Source organism: Myotis myotis, unplaced genomic scaffold (genome assembly GCF_014108235.1).
Source record: "Myotis myotis isolate mMyoMyo1 unplaced genomic scaffold, mMyoMyo1.p scaffold_m19_p_12, whole genome shotgun sequence".
Lineage (NCBI taxonomy): Eukaryota > Metazoa > Chordata > Mammalia > Chiroptera > Vespertilionidae > Myotis > Myotis myotis.
This window is the reverse complement of record NW_023416316.1, coordinates 10,221,399-10,244,510: the sequence shown is the minus strand read 5'-3', so window position 1 is coordinate 10,244,510 and position 23,112 is coordinate 10,221,399. Positions and strand designations below refer to the sequence as shown.

Genomic DNA, 23,112 nt, shown 5'->3' with positions numbered 1-23,112 from the left:
ACGTCTTCCCCATGCAGCCAGCGATCTCTTTCCTAAGAGCGCCATGCAGCCCCTGCCTGAGCCCAAGCTGGGCTACCACAAGCCAAGTGGATTTCACCTCATTGCATCATGACATTCACATCGCACTTTCCCCAGAGGGTCCCCCATCTGCGCAGATGGATTTAGTGACCTCATTCGCCTCCTGCCTGGGCAGGGTCTCCAAGTGCTCACAGAGCCTCAGAGAGCTGTGACTCTCTAGCTTGTGGACTCATTCTGTGTAGCTAACTCTTTTTTCTCTGCCTCTTGGCCCATCCTCCCTCCCTCCCCATGTCCAAATGTACGGATGAGCAGGAAGATTGAGGTGTCAGCCCCAGCAGCTCTGTCATCTAACAGTGTGGCCTGGGGCATGTGACAATTTCTCTGCATCTTAGGTAACTCATTCATTAAACGGAAACAGTGAAAGCATACGTGTCCCTGAGGCTGTGGTGAGGGATGAGTGCAGTGACAAAAACCACCTACCACGCAGTGCTTGACATGTGCTCAGAGTTAACCATACACCTATTTATGCACATATATAGCTTTCTTCCTCCCTCTCACTTAGTGAGTTAGGAGCATGTCCGTCCTGTTCATTCTTGTTTTCCAAGGCCTAATCCATAGAACGAGGGAGTGTATGTTCACTTCTCCTTCTGCCTGACTCCTCCTCTGCACCCACAGCCAGCGTACCCGTTTCCCTAGTCAACCTACACCCGCAGGTGCTTGGTGCTGGGGGAGCCTTCTCACAGCTGCCTCTTCCATGCAGTGTCTTTCTGCTCACAACTCCCTGCTGTTCCCTGCTTAGCACCTTTTCTCCCCAACCTCCATGCCCTTATGCAGGCTGTGCCTTCCAATCTAGAATATTCTCCCACAACTGCTTCGCCTCCAGGAGAAGCAAGAGTGTTAGAATGGGAAAAGACACAGAAAACCCTCTAGTCCGGGTGAGGAAACTGAGGCAGAGCTAAGACCAAGTCTAACTGATGGTGAGTGGGGAGGGTTCCATCGTGGGAGCTCAGAGGCCTGGGTGGGCACCCTCAGGCCCCATTCCTGCTGAGCCACTTGGGGAAAAGCCCTTCACTGCCATAACCCCGAGTTTCTACATCTGTAAGAGTGCGATTAAAAAAGCACCATATTTCATATGGTTGTGAGGATCAAACAAGAAGAATATGCAAAAGCCCCAGCACATGGCCTAACACTCAGGAGATGCTTAATGCTAAATACACGTGTGCTGACTCAGGTTTCCCACCAGCTCCAATTTCACCGTCTGTGACACCTTTCCTGCCTATTGCCCCCCCCACCCCCCGCCTCCCACCCCCCGCCTCCCAGACTTGGGCAGCCTCTTTGTCCTCAACTCACCCATCCCTTTATCTGTCCCATTCTGCTGCCCTTGCCCACATCCTAACGTTACAATGATCCAGTTACCTCTAATGTCTCCTGCACAATTCTCTCCATAACTCTTTCCCATCGGGCACTACGACCCACGAGGGACTGTTTCAGTCTGGTTTCTCTCTCATGCATCCTGCCTCACCTCACACAAGCAAAAACTCAACAGGTACTATCTCTTCAACTAAGACTCAAAGTCCTTACCACGGGGTCAAGGACTTGCAGGACCTGCTCTCCAACGCTTCCTAAACCTCACCTGCCCCCCTTTGTCCCCACACTCCTTGCGGCTTGTTTATTTATGGACTGGTTCCTCAAATACTCCGAGTGCTTTCCCACTTCTAAGTCTTTAGCCATTAATGGCCCTCCACCCTGCTCTCTCCCCTGGCAGCTCATTCACTCTGCAGGTCTCATCTCCCCCCTCACTGGCCTGACCAATGGCACCCTGACCTCCATCCCATCTCCCAGCACCCTGTCTCCATGCTCCTCGTACTGAAGCACTTCTCACTTGTACACCAGCTCAGTCGAGGCAGGGATCATGTCTGCTTTGAACTGAGTCTTTATATACAGAGATCAGGCGTTCTATGAACCCAGGGATGGAGGGACAGATGGACGCACGGATAAATATCCAGAAGCACACAGGCCAGGCAGCCTCTGCTCTTGCCCTCGCTGTCTGGGTGACTTGGCACAAGCCCCTGCCCTTCCCTAAGCTTCGGTTTCCCCATCTTATGTTAAGATTGGATGTTAATGTTCGGGACCTTTCTGTCTCTCTGAAAGTCCTCAGTCTGAGAAAGACAGAAGGCAACTCCTGGGCAGAAAGTACCTAGATATGCACATTCTGCACACGCTCCTTGCGTGCTCCCCGTCCTGCCACGCCCAGTTCCACCAGCTTCTCCTCAGCCATCGGGTTCCAGGACCTTGCCTCCAGCTGGTTTCTCAGGCCGGTCTGGTCACCCTGGCTCTGTGGGTGTGAGTGACCGTTCTCTCTCCTCCCGGGTCAGCCCAGGCCGTTTCAGCATTTTTCCCAAAGAAATGTGTCTGGCACCTAAGGAAGGAACCCCACACAGAACACAGCCGAGTCTAGAAGGTTTGCTCTCAGGGGCAGGTCTGCAGACAGGCAGCTCCTCGTCTCCACCACATGCTGAAGTGCGGCTGCGTTTACTGAGCCCTCCAAGGAGTTTGGGAGCAGACAAGCCCAGCTTGGGGTGGGCACTGCATGGCTTTGGCGAGTCCTTGGCACCCTGTGGACTCACCGCCCCCCCCCCCGGCCCCCCGTCTGTTAGATGAGGGTCTTCATAAATACCTCACAAGATTCTGGGAAGGATTAATGAAATAATGTTGCCTCCAAACTAGCTTGCAGGTGCCCAGTGCCTTGTCCCCTCCTCCTGCCCTTCGCTCTCCTCTGTGGGAACTGCCTGTCCTGAGCTCTCTCTGCACAAGTGCCCTCCTGATCAAGGGCTACACCTGGGAAGAGAAGGGAGGCGGTGGCCAGTCCCCCACCCTCCCAGGTGCTCCTGGGCCTGACCTAGATGAGACTGGGGAAGCCCATGTGTGCAGGTCCACAGCAGTGAATACTTTACACACATGCACATGCACACATGCATGCAAGCACATGCACATACACGCATGCACACACATTCGTACAGGTTCATAGCAGTGAACACCACTTTCCACACACACACGTGTGTGCACAGACACATGCACGTTAGCATTTCCTGAGGGCCTTCCACTTGCAGATGACTGCCACCTGCTAGCATGCGGACCCCACACCACCTCATGAGGCTGTCGTTATTAGCTGCCCGTCTTGCAGATGAGAAAATAGAAGCCTCAGAATGTTTACAACAAAGCACAGCCGCCCTGGGCTTCACAGCCCATCGATTAGTAGATGATGCAGGATTCCAAACCCACTCAAACACTGAGCTTTCAGCGAGTGAGTCAGGGCGAGGTGCCTGCCTCACCACATGACCGCCAACTACTGCTTTGCCAGATAGACAATAGCCCCTTCTCCCTTACATGTCTGGCCCTCAGTCAACACAATGTGCACTACTGCACTCACCCTTCCCAACAGCCCTACTAAGGCAGCTATTCTGACCATCCCTGTCCTACAGCGTGGAGGAAACTCAGATGCCAAGAGGTGAGTCACTGGCTGGCAAGTAGCCTGGGTTCTGCATCCCTGTTTGTAACCATTCCTCCCTCCTGTCCCCCACATGGCAGGCAGAATGGGAGTCAGGGTCCCCTTTTCACAGAGAAAGAAACTGGGGCATCCTGAGTTTCATCCTGATAAAGTCAGTGCTCAGCAGAAATCCTAGGCCCCTGCCTCCCCCAGTAGCTGCCCGCCTTCTCCCTGACATGGCCTCCCAAGAAAGCCTACCACGAAGGCACAAGCCCTGCAGTGGTCAGTTTACATCTGGGACACCTAGTGCCGTGTGGATAGGCCGCCCCAGAAATGCTGGGCCGCCCACTCTGGCATTCTGTCAACAAGCCCAGGTCAATGACGAAGGGCCAGGATTCTCTCCTTTTTTCCCTCTGGGCTGAGGATGTCGCTCAGGCCAGGCGTTTCTTCCCCTGGGTGAGCTGCCTGGGCTGACACCTCCACGCACGTGTGTGAGCAGCTCAGGAATGCAGGCTGAGAAAATGTACCACAAGGCCCTGGCCGCAGGTCTCCTCTGAGGCTGGGAGACAGGCAGGGGCTGGATTATACGCAGACTCTGCAGGGAGATCCCCAGCGGCAAGTGTGCAGTCGGAGGAGTGAGAGGCACCCGGGACTGAAGGTCAGATAGCCCTGTCTGTCCACTGCCCACTGTGGGACTTGGGCAGGTCACGTGGCCACTCTGGGTGTCATGGCATTCATAGTGTTGATGGAAAGATTTAAGGAGACCAAGGAGACTATGGGGGGGATGTTGAGTCTGAGGACTCCCCTGCAAGCTTCTTGGGGGTAGTAGCATGGATTCATGCCTGGTGGAGGGCATGGAACAGTCCGTGAATACAGAGGGTGGTTTCAGTGTGAATAAGTGGAGGATAAAATGGAGGAAAAGTGTGGTAAAGCAGAGAAAAGCACCAGCCTAGGCCCAAAGGAGACATGGGTTTAATTTCTCACCCTCTTACTGAGTGTATGTCATTAAACAAGCGACTTCCCCTCTGGGGCTTCAGTGTCTCTGTCTGTAAAACGGAGGTCACGGCAGTCCTGCCGCACAGGATTTTGGATAAAGTATAAAATTCAGGTAAAGCATTTAGCATAGTGCAGGGCATGTACTATGTGCTCGATGATGATGGCGGCGATGGTGATCTTGGAATTGATGGTAGTGTTGATGATGTGGTGATAATGGTAGTGATGATAGTATTGACAATGGTTATGATGATACTAACTTTTCAGGATGGAAAAGCTAAATGAGTGTCTAATTCATCCACATGAAAAAGTCAGACCTACACCCCAGATGAAGAAATCATAGTGTTCCAGAAGCTAGTGATTTTTGGACAGGGAGGATTAGTCTAGTCTGCTTAGTCATATGCCTGTTATCCTTATAAACCTTCCAAGCTAGGCATATCTGTCACCTCTTCCAGGAAGCCTTCGAGAACCTTCTAGGCTGGTTCAGTGTTTAAAATCATTGACAACCCCCATGGCTCTCTGGATAAAACTCAAATTCCCTGCTTGGCCTATATCAGTCTTGCGTATCCCTCTAGGCTCATGTCTTGCCCATTCCCTGCTTGCCCTGTGCTCCCACCACATGCAAGGAACCATACTTCCCTTCGTGCTCTCTCCTACGTCTGGGTTTTTGCACAGACCATGCCCTTGGCCAGAAGCCCCCTTCTCTCTCATCCTTGTGTCTGGTCATCGCCCTACTTTTCTTACTTGGGGAAGACCTCCTGCACCTTTCCTGTCTGCTCTGGTGTTGCCCTCTCTGGAAGCTTACTGATTCCCCTCACCTGCGGTGTCTCCATGAGCAGGGACGATACTCTCAGTGCCCACCACAAGTCCACAAGACGCGAGCTCAGCATGGCTGAGCCCCAGTCCGTCTTGCTCATGGCCTAGCCCAGTGTTATCACATGGCATCAGAACCTGGGGTTCATCAGGAATCAAATCAAATGCATGCTCTTGCCCTCCTGGAGTTTTCATTCTAGCAGCAAGAAGGGCAGGGGTTACCAGATAATCAGTAATGTATACGTTTTGTAGTACGTGCCAACATGCTAAGTGTCACGGAAGGAAAAAGGAGTGGAAGCCAAGGCAATTGGGTGTGGGAGTGCCAGGGGGGATAAAAGGTGGGTGGCCAGGGCGGGGCTCCTTGAGAACGTGGCACTCAGGCAAAAAGACCTGCAGGAGGTGTGGGGGAGTCATGAGGAGGAATGGAGAAGAAGGTTCTCAGCCAAAGGAACAACCATGCAGGAGGCCATGTAGAGTATACTGAGACATGAATCTAATCCAGATGTCAAGCAATAAAAAACGGGTGAACCAGCCTGCCCAAGGGCACAGAGCTAAGTGGCAGCCTGGGACTGCACCTCCCTTCCCAGGCATCTTCTAGAGTCAGTCTCCCAGTTGCCTGGAACATGACCAGGATGGTGGTCCCAGGCCACCACACCTTAGGCCTAAGCCTGGGTGTGCCGATGCATGAAGGTGATTTCCCCTCCTCTGTTACGGCTCCACGTGCGCTTACTTAGAATGACTGCAATTATGAAGGAATACTTGTTGCTGTTGTTATGAGGGGAAACTGCTGAAGCAACCGCTCTGGAAATCTGCTCTGTATTGGAGACTTTAGGCTCCACCAGGAAAATAATACACTGACACGCTGGGAAGCTGAGTCCCGCCCCTTCCTGTCTGCCTCGCGCTGCAGACAGGTGTCTGGGTGAGAAACTGGTCACCCCTGTCAGACCGAGTTTCCTGCACTGTCTTGCTCTTGTCTGTCAGCCGGGCCCAGGTCACACAAGGCAGATGTGGGAAACAGCTGGTGTCTGCAGAGACAAACAAGGGAGGAAGGATGGAGGGAGCAGACAGACATCCTTCTGGGCCAAGTGACTGGGAGGCCCCAGCCCTGGGGACCGGGGAGAGGGTTAGGTGGAGAGTTGGCGAGAAGGAAGTCTGGGAGAAGGTGCTGAGCGCTGAACCCTGAACCCAAAGTTCATACCCTGGACTCAGTCCAGGAGGACTGAGAAGCGAGAAGCCCACCCACCAGGGGAAGGGCAAGTGCAAGCCCGGAGCAGCGAGAGGTCCAGACCGGGTGCAGAGGCAGGGCTGTGTGGTGAGGAGTCACTGGGGTCGCATCTCAGCTCTACCACTTCCTGGCTGCATGGCCTAACCTCCTAAGCCTGAGCTGCATTATCTGTAAAATGAGGACACAAAGGCAACACCTACAACGGGCTACTGTGCCGACAAAATGAATTGACACATGTGAAAGCAGTTAGCGCCATGCTTGGCAAATAGCAAGCTTTCGACAAATACCAGCTACATTATTTGTTTGTAGTCGGGAAAGGCGAAATCCTAATAAGTTCTGTCACCTCGTACAGATGATCCCGCCTCTCTGAGCCTCAGCTGTCTACATGGTTGAGTGGTCCTGGGGTCTAAGGATGGTATTATGCACAGAGATTCCAACCCATGGCCAGGACATCCGTGTACTCAATTAATCCATTGCTGTACTTGGAAAGGTGCAGGAAGCAAGTCTGCCCACTCAACAAGTATCTGAGTGCCAGTCTGGGTGCTCATAGTCAGGGAATGTCCCCTGATATGTGTCCGGGGCCAAGAGTTCAGGTGGGACCACCAGGTAAGGGTAGGGAGGGGAGGAGAGGAAGGAATCTGGCCCCTCTCCTGCTCTCGGAGGCTTCCTGCTGTGGAAACTGGAGACAGAAAGCAGGAAGTTTTTCCACTCGGGGAAACTCCTGTCTGGGGCGTCAGGGATGATTGGCAAGGCTGGGAGCCTCCGCTACTCCCCACCCGGCTTTGCTGCTGGGAAAAGCGGCTTCCACCTTGCCAAGGGGAGGGGTCCCACACCCCAGGTTCCTTGGCAGTCTGGGTTGACAGTGAACTGTCTGCAACTGGAACGGAGAAGGTCATGCCCGGGTGCTCTGAGGACACGGCCCTATCCCCACCTGCTTTCCTCTTTGGAGACTCAGCCCGTGCGGGAGAAAGCTGGGCCTGTGAGTCAGAACTGGGTTGGAATGGGAGCCTCGGCACTCATGGCCAAGTGAACTCAAGCGAGTCCCGCAGGTACTCGGAGCCAAAACTGGCTCACCTGTGCGACGGGGCGACTAGCACCCTGCCGGGCTGAAATGAGGGTTAAAGAAGGTGACGGAGGACAAGTGTCTGACCGTGTCTGGCATATTCAGCAGCTCACTTAGGGGTATTTTATCTTCTTATATATTTTCTCCACCTCTCATCTCTAGAAGCCAGTTTATTGCAGGGAGTAGATGAGTGTTTACAAGAGAAAGTAGAAAGTTTTCAAGAAGTTGGAGTTTATGTAGAAGTCAAACTGAGAGAGGAAGAATGACTTTAATTCGGGACCCCTTTCTTCTCCAGAAGAAACACCTCCAGGAATCTCGCACCTGAAGAAAGGCCCAATCTCTTCCTAACAGCTGATCACTAAGGTTGAGCCGTGTGCACAGTAAGAGAGGCCTCTAGGCTCCAATCCACAGGCCACACACAGTTCTCACAGCCTGCCCCAACCTGTGCACCCTCACCCGGACACTCCCAGTCCAGGTCTCAACACAAACATCACCTCCTCCGGGAGATGCTGACGGACACACTGTTCTCCGTGAGATCCCGTACCTCTCCTTCACTGCCTCTCCCACCAGGTGATAAATGCCTGTCGTGTTCCTCACTGCCTCATGTCTCCTGACCTTCACAGGCCGTGAGCTTCGCAAGGGAGGCATGTGCAGGGCCCGGGCCATGCTGGTTCCCAGGTGCACAATGAAATTGCATCTCCCTGCAGGAAGGAAGCCTGGCCACCTGCATTCCGGAGCCTTGGCTTATAGGAAGGACAGTTTAAAGTGGGAGAAGGGAGCCTTTTTAACACACCAAAAGCCAAAATTAATGTATAACGTGGGTGGGAAAGGAAGAAAGAGTGAGTAGATCAAATGACATCTGAGATCAGGTGATTTTTCAGATCAGTTGTAGATGAGTATAAAATAGAGATCGTTTCCCATTGTCTCAATGATCACAAGAATAATTCTCAACTCAGTGGCCCAGGTCGACCACCGTTCTCCTTGCTCTTGGCTGGGCCCAAACTCTGGTCCCAGTGCTGGCCAGGAGGAAGGTGGGCATGGCCGCCCTCTGTGAGTGACTGATATGTACTTCAGCCCAATGTTTCAGTTTTACTATAAACACTTGAATCACTCCTGGTGCACAGTGGAAGAGAATCACAACCAAGCCTCACTGTACAGGTGTGAACAGCAAGAGAGGTTATGATGCTCGACGGCCATGACGGGCCTTATTGGGAATGTCCCGCCTTCTCTCTTCCCCTCGACCTCAGCCATCACCCCAGAAGGGCATGTTCTCTGCAGGACTTTTCATGGCAATCTCTGTCTCTGGCGCCATTTCCCTGGTCACCACCCCCACTCCTTCCCCTCAACCCTCAAAATGCAGCATCGAATGTGAGCCTCCTGCAGAGCCTTCTCCACCTCTAGCCTGAGCCTCCACAGCACCCTGTTCTTCCCTTTAAAAGTATGTATTACACTTTCACTGGTCAGAGCTTTCAGGGTAAGGGACCACATCTGCAAAAATCATCCATGAGCCTCCAAACCTCGCTCAGGGTCCAAGCACATGACATTAGCTCCACTACTGGCTAAAAGGATAAAAAGCACAAGACGATATGATACAGTACAATACAATACAGCTTGTAGGCAAGCGCTGGCACAACCAGAACAATGGGTTGTCCAACAGGTAGGGGTCATCCTGGCCCAGTAAGCTGGGCTGCTGGGGAGGAGGGTACTGCCTACCTTTTTGGTCTTCACCGTGGACGTGCAGCAGTCCCCACCGTCGTAGTTGCAGAAGGCTCTGTTGTTGATGGCATCACAGTAATTGTCTCCCATGAAGGGCTATAGGAGGAGAGAGGCAGGAAGGAAAGGTGCCTTGTTAGCATCCTAAAGCAAAGGTGGGGGTGGCAGGCACAGGTCTGTAATCATTTAGCCGTCTCTCATCTCCCAAACCGCTTCCTGGCTTCAGATCCCAACACCCGCTTGGACAAGTCAACACTTCTACATGTATAAAGAGTCTTATGTAGGCACGTTTTTCCCAATTAAAGTATGGTTGCCCTGGGAGACACACTCCTGTATGTCTTACATCTTCCTAAAGAAGGGGGCTCATTTTGCTTGAAGAAATGATAAGCCAAGTTGAGTCCCCTTGCCCCACTTTTACTGGTAGGAGGTAATTTAAAAACAACTTATAATAAAATATATGCAAATATATTAGGAAACTGAGTGTGAACTGCCCAAAGAACCACTCTCTAACTGGCCAATCTCAACACGGAGAGGGGCTATGGGAGAAAGGTCCATGAGATCTTTTGAGTAGAGTGGAAGGAGTTGGCCTAATCAGAGAGCTTCGTGAAGGTGTCCCTGAGGAAAGGACGTTTTGGCTGAGTTTGGGAGATGGGTGGGAGTTAATCAGATAGGAATGGAGAAGGGAGAATTTCCAGATAAAGGGGCATGTGCAAAGATCTGCTACTTAGAGCTTTCTCCTGTCTAGTATTTCTCATGCTGCTACTTCCAACAATGGAAGCAATTCATTCTTCAAGATCCAGCTCCACCATGATCCCTCTAAAATGCCTTCCCTGACACCCCCAAGACGTTCTGCCCTCTTGCGGTTTCCTGTCTGCTTCCTTTACTATTCTGTGAGTTCCTTATGGACAGGAGTGTGTGTCATCCATTGGTCTTGCCCCTATTTCCCAGCAAAATGACTGGAAATTTGAGCAAAACTTTGTATGTGTTCCTTGAGTGTTCATTTAGTAAAATGATGGACGATGGAGGCACACACATGGCTGAATGGATGCATGGATAGATGGAGGGCAAAAAGACTCCACAGGTGAACCAGGGAGCACAGTGACTGTTCTCACTTGGCTGAGATCATTTTATTCTCAGAACCAAGAATCGTGTCAGGCACATAATAGTCACTCAGTGAGGCTGTGATGACTGAGCGAGCGAATGACCACTTTGGACACAGCTTGGGGTAGAGGGCTGGGGGCACAGTGTCTCAAACCCTTTCTGGATCTTGGCTACCTCTACTCCCTCCAGGTGGATGCCCCCCTCCCTAGACCCAGCCTTTGTATCTCTTCTAAGTATCCTTTTCTGCCCCAGACAAGAGGCCAACTATTGGCGCTAAGCTCAGGAAGAAAGGAGACGAGGGGCACCTGCAAGGGCAAGGGTGATAAGCATCACTGGCAGGGCTCAGAGCCTGACAGGTGAGGGTCTTGCAGGTCCCAGTGCTGAGTCAAAGGAGGGATCAAATTCTGCTGTCACACTGGTGGCCCAGACCGCCGACTCAGCAGGATGCCTGCCCAGGTAACCCAAGCTCCCTTTGCCCGAAATGCTGGACTGATCCAGGGAGATGGGAAGAAGCAACAACCACATGGCCGTGGCCTTGGTGTTGCTGTCCCATGCTGACTCTTGGGAGAATGGGGTTCTTAAAGGCTCCAGTGCCACAGGAGAAGATGCCACAGGAGGTCCCTAGCCAATACATAGACAAAAATGTGTGACCCAGGGACTGTCTTGTGACACAGGGCAGGGGATGGTTCAAGAGTAGGAGGTGACCTACTGGGAAAGAAAGAGTACCCGAATGGAAGCCAGGAGCCCTGGGCTCAAGTCTGGCTCTGTGTCTGTTATGCTGTGCCACCTTGGGCCAGTCTATCCCCTCTCAGGCCACAATGTCCAGTTTATACAACAAAAGAACAGGATGAGACACACTAAGCACCCTTCCAGTTGGGGCATTCTATCACAATTTAGCCCAACCACCCACCGTCTACATCTCCTTTCCCCATCTTTAGATTAAAAGGTCAGGTTTAGGTCACCTAGAAGAGCATTTCTGGTTCTGACATTCTAAGAATTTCATCTAATACAACTTTTCCTAGAGCACAGTCCAGTCCTTTCCAACTGCCTTTTCCCGAGTGGGCTCTGGGGGACCATGGAGAATTGGACATCCACCTGGATGGGATTCGGGGTCTCTTCACCACCAGCTGAGCAGAACCACAGGGCATGGGGCACACAGACGCGTCTTCTAGTTTTACGAAAAGCCCCTCTTGAGAACACAGATGACATCCCCAGTACTCTGCCCTCCCCAAGCTTGTCGCTGATACACAGAGACAGAGCTCCATGGTGCCAAGTCCCAGGGCGTGGCTGTGACTCCGAATTGAAGGGTCAGAGAGCATCCTGGTTCTGTTATCCATTAACCATATTTCAGCTCAGTGGCTGGGTCTAAGGGGTTGAAGAGCAAGTGAGTGACATGCATATGGCCGAAGGACATGACCTGTAAGATGCTCACCATAAAGTAGGAATGGAAAACACCTGTCTCACATGGTTCTGTGAAGGTTAAATGTGAACATGCTGGTAAAACCCCGAATATTACAGATGCCAAATCAATACGGCCTCCCTGCCACCCTCACTCAGAAACGCACTATTATGCTGAATGCAGGGTTAGGAGGCAGAACAACCTGGATCGGAATCCTGGTTGTTACCCAGTAAACATATTTTTGAGTATGTTTGTTGGTATCTCTGTGCCTCAATTCCACCAGCTGTAGAATAGGATTGCTGATTTTTGGCCAGGAGGCCAGTTAAAGGGATATTTACAACATTTAGCAGGTACAGTAAATGGTAGCCATGATTAACACAAGGATAACATTAGTAACAGTAGGGTCATTTCCGGGGACTCACCTCACAGCCTTTGACACAGTGGATCACAGCAGGGTGAGGGTACCACTTGAGGCCAGCCGTGCAGACGACTCTCTGTAGAGACAGAGACGGGTCAGATGGGTTTGGTTCTGGGAGGGAGCATGTCTTTGCTGGCACCACATTCCACCACCCCACATCTTTCTGGATCTTCCAAGTTCTGACCTCCTCTTAGGAATTACATGGAGAAACTGCCCAGGTACTCGCAATAGCAGGAGCCATAAGATTAAAGTAACTCTTGTGTTCGCTGTAGGTGTCCTGAGCCTGTATTTCCCTGGCAGGAATAGGGCTGACAAGAAGCAGAACTGAGGGATGGAGACAAGATCGGAAAGGCCTTTCAGAAAATTTGTGGCTCATCTTTGACCCATGGACAGAGTTGGGGGTAAGGTGGGAGGAAGGAGGAAGAGTAGAGAAAAAGGAGGAAGAAGGTAAGGAGGGAGGGAGAGAAAGTGGTGTGTGTATACAAGTGTGTGCATGTCCGTGTGTGTGCATATAACTATATGTGTGTGTGTGTGTGTGTGTGTGGGGAATGGTGTGGAGCAGGGAGAATGCGGACACTGAGGACCACTGCCCAGGGCCACTGCGGGAACTCTTTAAAAAGGCACATACTTTGGGGCCGCCTTGCATCTAATAAATCCAAACCTCGGAGGTTCAGGGCTTCAGACTGTCCATTTTAAAAACCAGCCTCCCGGTGATTCTGGTCCACAATGCTGTGTGAAAGCCGGAGGATGAACGAACTAACCTTGGATTCGGAACCCGTGGAGACAGAGAACCCTTCGGGCTTCCACTGGCTGCCCTGCATATGGGCCTGCTCACACTTCCCTGAGGTGGCCCACACTTCCCTTCTTTATCCCTGCAACTTTGTTCCTGCTGCTCTCCTTCCCCAAACAGCTTGTCCTCATCTTTTCACCTGGAGAATCTTTCGTTATCTCTGAACTTTCTGCTACAGACTCCCTGCCTCTGTGCTGCTCTCCCCTCCCCCACCCTCAGGCAGAGCTGACAGGCATGCATATGTGTATTTATTTATAGCCTCCTTTAATAACAATTGCTGTTATGATAATGACAACTAAAATGCATGGAGTGCATGCACAGTACTAACTGCTTTATGTATGATCTTATTTCTTTCTTGCCAGGCAGTGAGGTGGGCATTACTCTCAGGTCATAAGGACAATAATTCCCTAGGCTCCATAGCGGTGACGTGGAGAAACCAGGATTTGAAACCTAGCAGTTGCTTTGGAAATAATTTAAGGCAGCTCATAGCATAACATCCAACATGAGGATAATTTTTAAAGTAGGTGAAAAAAGAAAGATAAAACTGGGGAAATAAAATAGCATCAGGAATGGGGCTAATGTAAACATCCTAGAAGCTCCCTTCTCTAGTCTACAATAAATGACTGTTTTCCATTCCAGATTAACAATGATTTCTTTTAAAAAGTAAAAAATGAGATAAAAATGACCTGGAGGCAAATGCTTAGATTTGTAGTGAGAAGTAACTGTTTCAGGAGCCAGCCACGGAAGTCTATATGATTGGGGCTTGCTCTCCTGGCTGAGAGCCAGTTGATAAATTTTAATTAAGAAATAGCCCAGTCAGTGGGGATCAGTGGTTGAGGGTTGACCTATTCATGGTTGAATTCCAGGTCAGGGCACATGCTGAGGTTGTGGACTTAATCCCCAGTAGGGGGTGTGCAGCAGGCAACTGATCAATGATTCTTATTGATATTTCTCTCTCCTTCTCCCTCTGAAATCAATAAAAATATATTTTAAAAAAGAAACAGTCACATGGTCAGAATGTGGAAAAGCCATGTGACTGGCTCATTCTCTCCCTGAGGACAGACCTATCTGGAACCCAAATAGTAGTTAGGTTTCTTGGTGAGCTTGGAACTGAGGTCACATGACTCCGAGATCTGGCTGAGACTGGGATGGGCGCCTTTCTCCTCTACCACACTGCATCTCTGGTTCACCTTGGATCTCTCAGGCCTAGGATGGTGCCTGGCACATGGAGGAAGCCTAGGAAGTATTTATGTTATAAATGAATGAACGGATCCATCTCAGGATAGAGATGATTTTGTCGATGGACTGTATTTTCTCGTCTTCCCCCTTCTCCTAGACCCGTGGTCGGCAAACCGCGGCTTATAAACCACATGCGGCTCTTTGGCCCCTTGAGTGCGGCTCTTCCACAAAATACCACGTGTGGGCGTGCACGTACAGTGTGATTGAAACTTTGTGGCCATGTGCAGAAGTCGGTATTTTGTGGAAGAGCCAGTATTTTGTGGAAGAGCCACACTCAAGGGGCCAAAGAGCCGCATGTGGCTTGCAAGCCGCAGTTTGCCGAGCCGCAGTTTGCCGACCACTGTCCTAGACCTAGAGCCGTGGTAGGCAAACTGTGGCTCGCGAGCCACATGCGGCTCTTTGGCCCCTTGAGTATGGCTCTTCCTAAGCCTTAGGAGTACCCAAATTAAATTAATAACAATGTACCTACCTATATAGTTTAAGTTTAAAAAATTTGGCTCTCAAAAGAAATTTCAATAATTGTACCGTTGATATTTGGCTCTGTTGACTAATGAGTTTGCCAACCACTGACCTAAAGCATCAGGACATTTACTATGCCTACCACAGTGTCTAGTTTAGAGAACCAGTTAAGTGTAGAATGAATTAAAGATCTTGGACAAACAGCCTACTTTGAAAATCTGCCAGCAGTCTTGAAATGTGAACTCTATCTGGCTCCCTACTGCCTCTATTGACAAGTGTGCCTTCTCCCAATAGATATACTCAAAGCAATATATGGGAAGGACCTTGGGTGCTGAGGTATGACAGGCGTGGTTGCAATTCTGACTTAAAATTGCTCTGTAAATTTCCTCTTGGAGACATGGTTCTCCCATCTGTTAAATGGGCACTGAAAGTGTCAGAGGCTTGTTGTGATGACACACTGAGATAAATAATATGGAAATGGTTAACCTAGGACTGATTACTTAAGGTTCTTAAGGGAAGAGCCTGGGTTTGAGACCTCTCTGTCTCTCCTCAGGACAAGGCATGGAGCACAGCAAACACATACGTGTTGACCAAGTGAAGGAATGTGAGTGCCCCCCATGTTCCTCCCTTCCAGCTCAGCTACTTTCGTGCCCCCCGATTCCCAGCCATGGGGCTAGAAGTAGAGAGAATCACCTGTTTTCATTCTCTGAGAAACTTTAACCAGACTTTCATTTCTGGGCTGGAGAGTCTGTTCCCAGCCAAAATACAGGATGTTCGAGGGGCACTCGGTAATGGTTGAAGTAGTAGAAACAGCAGGGTTAGGATCCACTAGGGATTTGATGCCCATCCCTCCCTTGCTTATTTGGGAGCTAATTTAATCCGTCCGTAGGAGTGTCTTGGTGTGGTTGTACATGTTTCTGTCAGTTGAGGTTTACCTGATGTGAGTTCAGAAAAAGGACTTTTATACCATCTGCATGAGCCTATTTATCTTTCCAAGGTGTTCGGAGTTTCCACTATTCCTCAGAGCTGCATGCCCCACCTGTCTCACTACAGGGCCCCTCTGTATGCGAGGAGAGCTGGGAAAGGGGACAAGCAGCAGGAGATGAAGGAAAGGCTGGGCTGTTTACATCACAAGTTGTGAGATCCCAGTGGGGCCCCTCAAATGTCAGCTTTGCTCCCCTTGATGCCAGTGAGACTGCTAGTCCCATCAGAGTCCTTTCAGACCAGGTTTTGTAAGGCAGCTTTCATTTCCTGCCTTGGTGCATAGGAAGAATATACTGTCTTCCTAGCTGCAATGACCATCAGCATCAATGCCGCCACCACCACCATCATCACCACCATCAACCCTACCATCATCACCTCTACCCTCACCTCCACCCTCACTACCACCCCCACCATTAACAACCCCAACCCCAACATCATCACCTCTACCCTCACCACCACTACCATCACCACCAACCCTATCATCACCTCCACCCTCACTACCACCACCGTAATCATCAACCCCACTATGATCACCTCCATCCTCACCACCACCACTATCACCACCACCACCAACCCTATCATCATCACCACCCTCACTACCACCTCCACCATCAACACCACCAACCATAATATCATCATCTCCACCCTCACCAACACCATCAATACCACCACTAGCATTATCACTATCACCTTCACCAGCACCAGCACCACCGCTGTCACACTACCACCACCACTGCTATCATCTTCATCATTGCCAGCCTCACCATCATTATCCAGATCCTTATCAATACAAAGTCCTCTATTACATAAATATTGTGGTCCAAGACCTATGCTCAGAACTTTCATCTATTTAATTCTTATCATAACTATAAGATAGGTACTAATTTTGAATCTGGTTTACACAAGAGGAAACTGAAGCACAGAGAAGTTAAGCAAGTTGCCCCAAATCATACACATAGATGATGGCAGTCAGGAATTAAACCCATATCTATCTGATTCCAGGTCTATACTTTGAATACCACACTCTCCTTCAGATTCCCCTAACCCCCGAAGCTGCAAACATAAAGTGGCTTACTCTTTTGAGTAAGACCAAGGTTCAAAAAGGTGGAGAGGCTTTGAAACAAACATGGGAGCGGGCAGAGTGTCTAAAAGACGGGCCCCAGGCGGAACCAGACATATAAGAAAATACACCGAGCCTCCTCGTTCTGAGCTCAGACCCCACACCCTCCTGATATTTTATAAGATATGCTGTCTTCTCTCCTGGACTTTTGCTTGGTTTATGAGACCTTCTGTGAGTGAACTGTATCATTTAACTTTAGAAAAAAATGAAAAACTATATATTTTCCTTTTGTTATCAAGTGGGTAAGGTTTTTGAAAGCCTAGGCATTTTCTATCCCATATCCCTTAAATCTGAAGAATACCTGACATTTCAATGGAGGTACGCAATCAGTGGCTTTGAACGAGTGAATGAACAAATGAGCAGATGAGTGGCTGTATCATTATGTCCATGAGTGAATGAGGAATCGCTGGAGTCTGGACACATCTCTCCATCTACGGGCTTCCCCTCCAATGGCTCAGGATAGCCCTTCTATACCTTGATATGCACTCTGAACCATTCCACCTCTGACCTTTGGACACCTGGCAGGATTTCCCACCGTGCTGTCTTCAAGGAATGAATTCTCTATTGTTTGTTGCAAGGGTTGCATGTATAACATAAATCATAAACGTATGCATAACAAAGTTGTTGCCTTGCAGGACGGATACAGGAGAATTAGCCTTGGGTTCAAATTCTGATTCAGACACATTAGTTACATGAATGGGGCAATGGCAATTTCTCAGAACTTAAGCGTCTTCATCTATTAAGTGGTGATAATATGTATCTCACTAGCGTGTGATGGAGACAAAATGAGTTGGCACATATGAAATTGCCTAATAAGCAGTGCCTACATATCATAGATATTCAATAAATGCTGATTTCTTTTTTCTGTCAATTCCCTCCCTCTGGCCCTATCTTCCTCTTTCCCTCTCTTTCCTCCTTCCACCCTTTTCTCAGAAGCCATTATAAAATCCAAGGCCCCATCTACCTAGAGCAGTGGTTCTCAACCTTGGCTGCACATTAGAATCACCTGGGAATCTTTTTAAAATCCTGATTTCTGGGCCTCATCCTCCGGAAATTCTGTGTCTTTGTTATGGGGTGGGGCCACAACATTAGTAACAAAGACACAGAATTTCCGGAGGATGAGGCCCAGAAATCAGGATTTTAAAAAGATTCCCAGGTGATTCTAATGTGTAGCCAAGGTTGAGAACCACTGACCTAGAGGGATTATAAGCAGCTGAGGTTGTGAGCAGCATCTCTTGGGAAACTCTCCAGCTCCTCTGGGCGAGAGGAAGTGCTGGGCAGACAGGAGGTGCTCCTGAGGAGCTGGCGGCAGAGCCTGGACCCTGAATTCTAGGTACCCGGGGCCAGAAGAGTCTCTCTCATTCAAAGGTTGCGAGCCAACAGCTTCCAGGCTACACAACCCACAGAAACGTTTGGTTTGGCACATGAAGTCCTTAACAGAAGTCAAAATTATTTGCCAATATGTAAAAAACCCTGAGAGATTTCATATTTTAAAGACTCGAGAAAAAATGGAAAATCTGGCCACCCCAAGCCCATATTTCCACCTTGTCACACTTGGCTAGAGCCACTCCATTTGGAAGCAGCCTGGTATCCTCAGTTCACCACAGTCCCCACCATTCCCTGTAGTCTCTCCAGCATTCAGCCTGAGCGACATTTCTATCTGTCCTTGAGTTTTGTATTGTATTGTCTCATTTATTAGGTTGGAAGAAGATTTCTTAGTTTCCCTATTACTTTCAAAGTGCATGTGTATGTACCTGTGTGTGTGGGGTAGGGAGAGGAGGAGGGAGTCTGGGAGGAACTCCCACGGGGGGAGTACTTTAAACACATAAAGGGATAGAGTGTTTTGTTCTTAAAGAAAGTCAAACTAAAATATTTTAGCACACCTGAAACTAACATAATCTTATGCCAATTATATACCAATTAAAAAAAAATAAAACCAGCAGGGATTACCTTGGTGGTAGGGGCACTGCCTGGCATGGAGAGGGGAGTACTCTGGGGAGCTGGAAATGTCCCCACCCCGACTTGGGTACTGGTTTCATGAGTGGACACAAATATAAACATTTACCATGCCATATGCTTAAGATGACCATGTAAGTTATAGCTCAATTAGGAGTAAAGAACCTCAACTGTATCTGAAAGTCCTCTTTGTTAAGTTGGGTAGTATGTACGTGAGGGTTTTTGCTATATTTCCTCTAAGTCTGAAATATTTATAGTAAATACTACTGCTATTACGAAACATATACTAGTACACAGGTATTCAACATAAAAAAATGGTGTTTGGCCTGCTTCACCCATTCAGCCCACCTGCCTGGATCCTGCATATGTTTGAGTTTGTGGCTCTTTGATCTCAGCCTCTCCCATTTCACAGATGGGGAGACTGTGGCCTAAAAAGTGATACAATTTGTCCAAGGACATAAAGCAAGAAGGTTCCTGGGCTTGAACTAGGCCTTGGTCACCTCACTCAGCAACCATAAATATTTAGTGAGCACCTACTGTGAGCTAGGCACTGCGGGGTGTATCATGGTAAATAAGATGACCACGGGCCTACCTTCACAAAGGTCACTGTTGTGGTAGCACACGATGTCAGTGGTGATACTGTACTCATCTAAGTAGTCCTCATTCTCTCCTTATATGCCAGTGGGTGCTTAGAACTGAGCCCGTCATGTACTGAGCACAAGTGGCAGGCTGCAACTGGCCTGCCTTGGCTCACAAGAGGCAACAGTGAGGTTTCTCTCTTCCTAACTTTGTGTGCAGTGACAGTAACTTGGAAAACTTGATATTTGCCACGGTGGGAATATTTACACCACAGTAAGTGGCAAATGCTACAAATCAGAGTTCCTTTCGGGGAGGTGGGGGAGGGGGGCAGTTACTAACTGTTTACCAGCATATCCCTGGTAAGCGGTCAGTAAACATTTTGCCTTTATTATTACTGTACTTTCAAGACAGGCTGCATGGGTAGCTTGAATAAGCTGCAGCATCAAACTGACATGGGTCCCTGTTCACTTCCTCTTAGGCATGAGGCTTCCATCTCTGGGACTCCATTTCCTCCACTGGAAAAACAGAGACTACTACCTACCTCATAGGGGAGTGTGTGTGCATGTGTGTGTGAGTTGGAGTTTGAGGTGAAAATAAGTGACCCAATGCCCGATGCACAGTAGGCGTCCATGAACTGTCAGTTCTCGCCTCTCACTTTTCTTACCCTGGGACGAAGGTGACAGGAGTAGGGGTAGACCCTTGCCCCGACCATCTACCTCACGCTGGTCCTGGGAGGCAGACCTGCAGAAGGCAGAGCTGTCCAGGGCCTGCTCCGGCCTGGTGCCTCCCGCACCAGCAGCTCTATTTCTGCAGCTCTCGCCACACAAGGGGCAAGTGTGCAGCAGAGGCCAGCTTTCTGCCGTATTCCTGGAAATCATCAATCTCTGCCCTTCACTCTCCTCCCTTTTTCTACCACATTTTTTTCCTCCTGGATAATGAGGCCTCCAGAGACCGGTGGAGGTCTGAACCTCGTTATGGCTCTCTTGGTAGGTCGGCATCAATAAAGGCCGGCCAACCAGGGAACGGGTGGGGGCTGGGGCAGGCAGGCAGCGGGTGGGCAAATGGGGAGGGGGCTTGCAGGCTTTCAAATCCCTGGATTTATTTCACAGTGAATTATAACTGAACTTTTTAGTGCCCCAGGCTCTCAGAGGGAGGGGTGGGAATTCACCTGGGGTGGGGAGGGTGCGGAGCAAAGGCCTGAGTGGAAGCTGGGCCAAGGCACCATGGTCTGGGCCAGGCAAAGGAGCCCCGTAGTCCCAGGTGTGAGTGGTCCCCTGGGTCTGCACTGTGTGGGAGTGTGTCCCTGCCTGTGGGTGTGTGGGAGTCAGGGTAGGATCGAGAGGGAGGCACGGAGGGAAGGAGCTGAGATCATGGTCCGGGCTCTGCTCCTGTGTGACCCTGGGTGAGGGATGGCGAAAGGCATGGCCAGTGGAGAAAAGGGCTGGAGGAGTGTGAGCTGAGGGAAACAGGGCTGCCTGGTGGGTGCGTGGGAGAGTCAGAGGCAGGAAGACAGAGACCAGGGAGACAGAGGGGGTAGACATGGAGGGAAAGAGGGCGGGGGAGGCAGAGTGAGGTGGCAGTCCTGTCAGGAGAGGGAAGACAGGGAAAACAGGCAGGAAAGGGAGATAAAGTTGGAGATGGCACAGAGAGCAGCAGAAGAGGAAGAGGAGGGGAAGGGAGGGGAGGAGAATGCTGGGGGCACGGGGCAGCAGAGGTGGGCTGGCCAGGTCCCGCGCCAGGTCCATAGGCCCAGAGTGCTGAGTAAGCCCTCACAATCCTGCCATCCTCTCATTTGAGAAACAGGACACCTGGTATCGGGTTCTTCCCAGCTATCTGGGGCACGATCTGCAGGTGGGCAGACCGGAGGCCTCCCAGCACCCAGGCAGGAGGCTGGGCCAGAGACAGAGCTGAACCTCAGCCCTGCACCCCAGAGCCTCTGCCTCCCACTTTCTTCAGGGGAAGGGCAGTGCCCAGAGCCGGTTCCTGTGGCCTGGGATGCATGCTGCCCTAGAGGACAAGAGCGGCCCCACATCAGCTCTGAGGGCCCCTGACTGATCACATAAAGGAAGTGGGGGTGGCCAGCCCCCAAATGAAATGGGCAATGCCATTGGCTGTCAGGAGGTGGGGCTTCCAAGGTCTGGCTGGGCAAGCCAGCCTGGTGCCTTGAGTAGAACAGGGCATGTGGCTCAGGCTTGGGTTCGAGCTGTCACTCCGGAGATCTCAGAGTCCATGGCCGAGAAGGCAGAGAGTGCTGCCCACCCTGCACCACAAAACCATTCCAAGGTTTAAATGCAGTCTGTGTGCCAGGACTGGGCACATGAACATAGTAAGTGCTTCACAAACTGTAAGTGTTACTAGTTTCCCATATCGCGCATTAATTGCTTTCCACCAAATGAGGAAAGCAATGCCAGAAATCTAGGCTGTGGCATGTAGAAGGCTTCCAAGAGCTCACACTGAGAAGCCCGACAGCACCTCTCTCATGAGTGCGTGTGTGACCCGACTCTGTGCTCTCTACTCATGCGTTTGTGTCCAGGTTTCCTCTTCTGTAACCAGAAACATCAGTCCCCTAGGCTGTCATAGGATTCAGTGGGACAGGAAAGCATAGGTCCTAAGTACAGGACCCAACAGAGTATTAATATTTAAGGACTGGAGAGTGATTGTGACAGAGAGGTGTGGCCATGTGACAGTGTAACACAGGTAAAGCGATGAGTGCAGCACCCAGGCAACACAAATGTTCGACAAGGGCATTTTCCTCCCCTTAGGCCCAGGTAGGCAGCCCTTGTCACTTACCTGCACCCGCGTGGGGTTCAGCCAGTGAGGGATGTCACGGACAGTCACGTTTGTGGGCAGGATAATGGGCTCGCTGTTGTGGTCCAGGCAGGAGGTGGCACACTCGGACCCTGTGGGAAGCAGAGTGTGAGCTGGCCACTTAGCCCCAGTCTCCTAACGCCCAGGGCTGCTCTTCCCAGAGTGGGCCCTGCCGCTCTCTGGCCCCCAGTGACTGGGCTGCCCACCCTGCGGGCAGTGGGAGGGAGGGAACTCCCCAGCAGGGCTGCCCCTCTTCTCCCTGACTGTTCTCTCGTCTCCAGTTCAGCTGGCGCCCACTGCCATTTGCATCGGCCCCGAGCCCAGTTTGGTCTTGTTCCTCCTTTGCCTGAAGACCTTTCCAAGGTTCTCCATATCCAGGGCAAGGTCCAACCCCCTTCCCCGGCCTTCATGGTCTCATCTCCCACTAACTACCTTCACACTTTGTTTAGTCCAACTGGCCTGCGCCTGGTTTTCCCTCTGAGCCCCACACATCCTTTCCTCTGTCCTGCTCTCATTTTCTCCCCCTGAATCATCCCACCATCTGCCTTCTCACAGTCAAGTCCTATTGGCTTCAAGGCCAAGGTTATGTCCTCCAAGAAGCCCGCCCCATGTGTGCAGCGGAGGGAGCAGTGTTCAGCAGTGAGGAGTCTCACTCCAGGGTTGGCCCTACCCCCCGTGTCTCCCTTCCACAGTTACAGAGATGCCCCAAGAGGGCAGGGACAAGGTAGGTTCATCCCTGAGCCTAACCTGCTGCCTGACACACAGGGATTGCTAATAAGCACCAGCCGAGTGAGCGATGATTGCAGCCCCAGGCTTTTTCTTGGCACAGGATTTGCATTCATGCCTTCTACTCTTCTTCAAATGGTGCCTTACCAGGACCCTTCAGACCCCCAGCCTCCTTAGAGGAGACCTCTGTGCTTTCCTGACTGGCCAAACCCCCCTCACAG

General features: G+C 50.6%; 1 protein-coding gene across 1 annotated transcript in view; it reads right to left on the bottom strand.

Moving 5' to 3' along the window:
- The window catches only part of PAPPA (pappalysin 1), a 220,002-nt gene that overhangs the window by 6,648 nt on the left and 190,242 nt on the right, over positions 1-23,112 (bottom strand). Inside the window, exons 19-21 of the mRNA XM_036329823.1 lie at positions 22,148-22,257; positions 12,235-12,306; positions 9,313-9,411 (exon numbers count right to left, since the gene is read on the bottom strand). Coding sequence (XP_036185716.1) covers positions 9,313-9,411; positions 12,235-12,306; positions 22,148-22,257 — 281 coding nt within the window. The remainder of the gene's footprint in view (positions 1-9,312; positions 9,412-12,234; positions 12,307-22,147; positions 22,258-23,112) is intronic.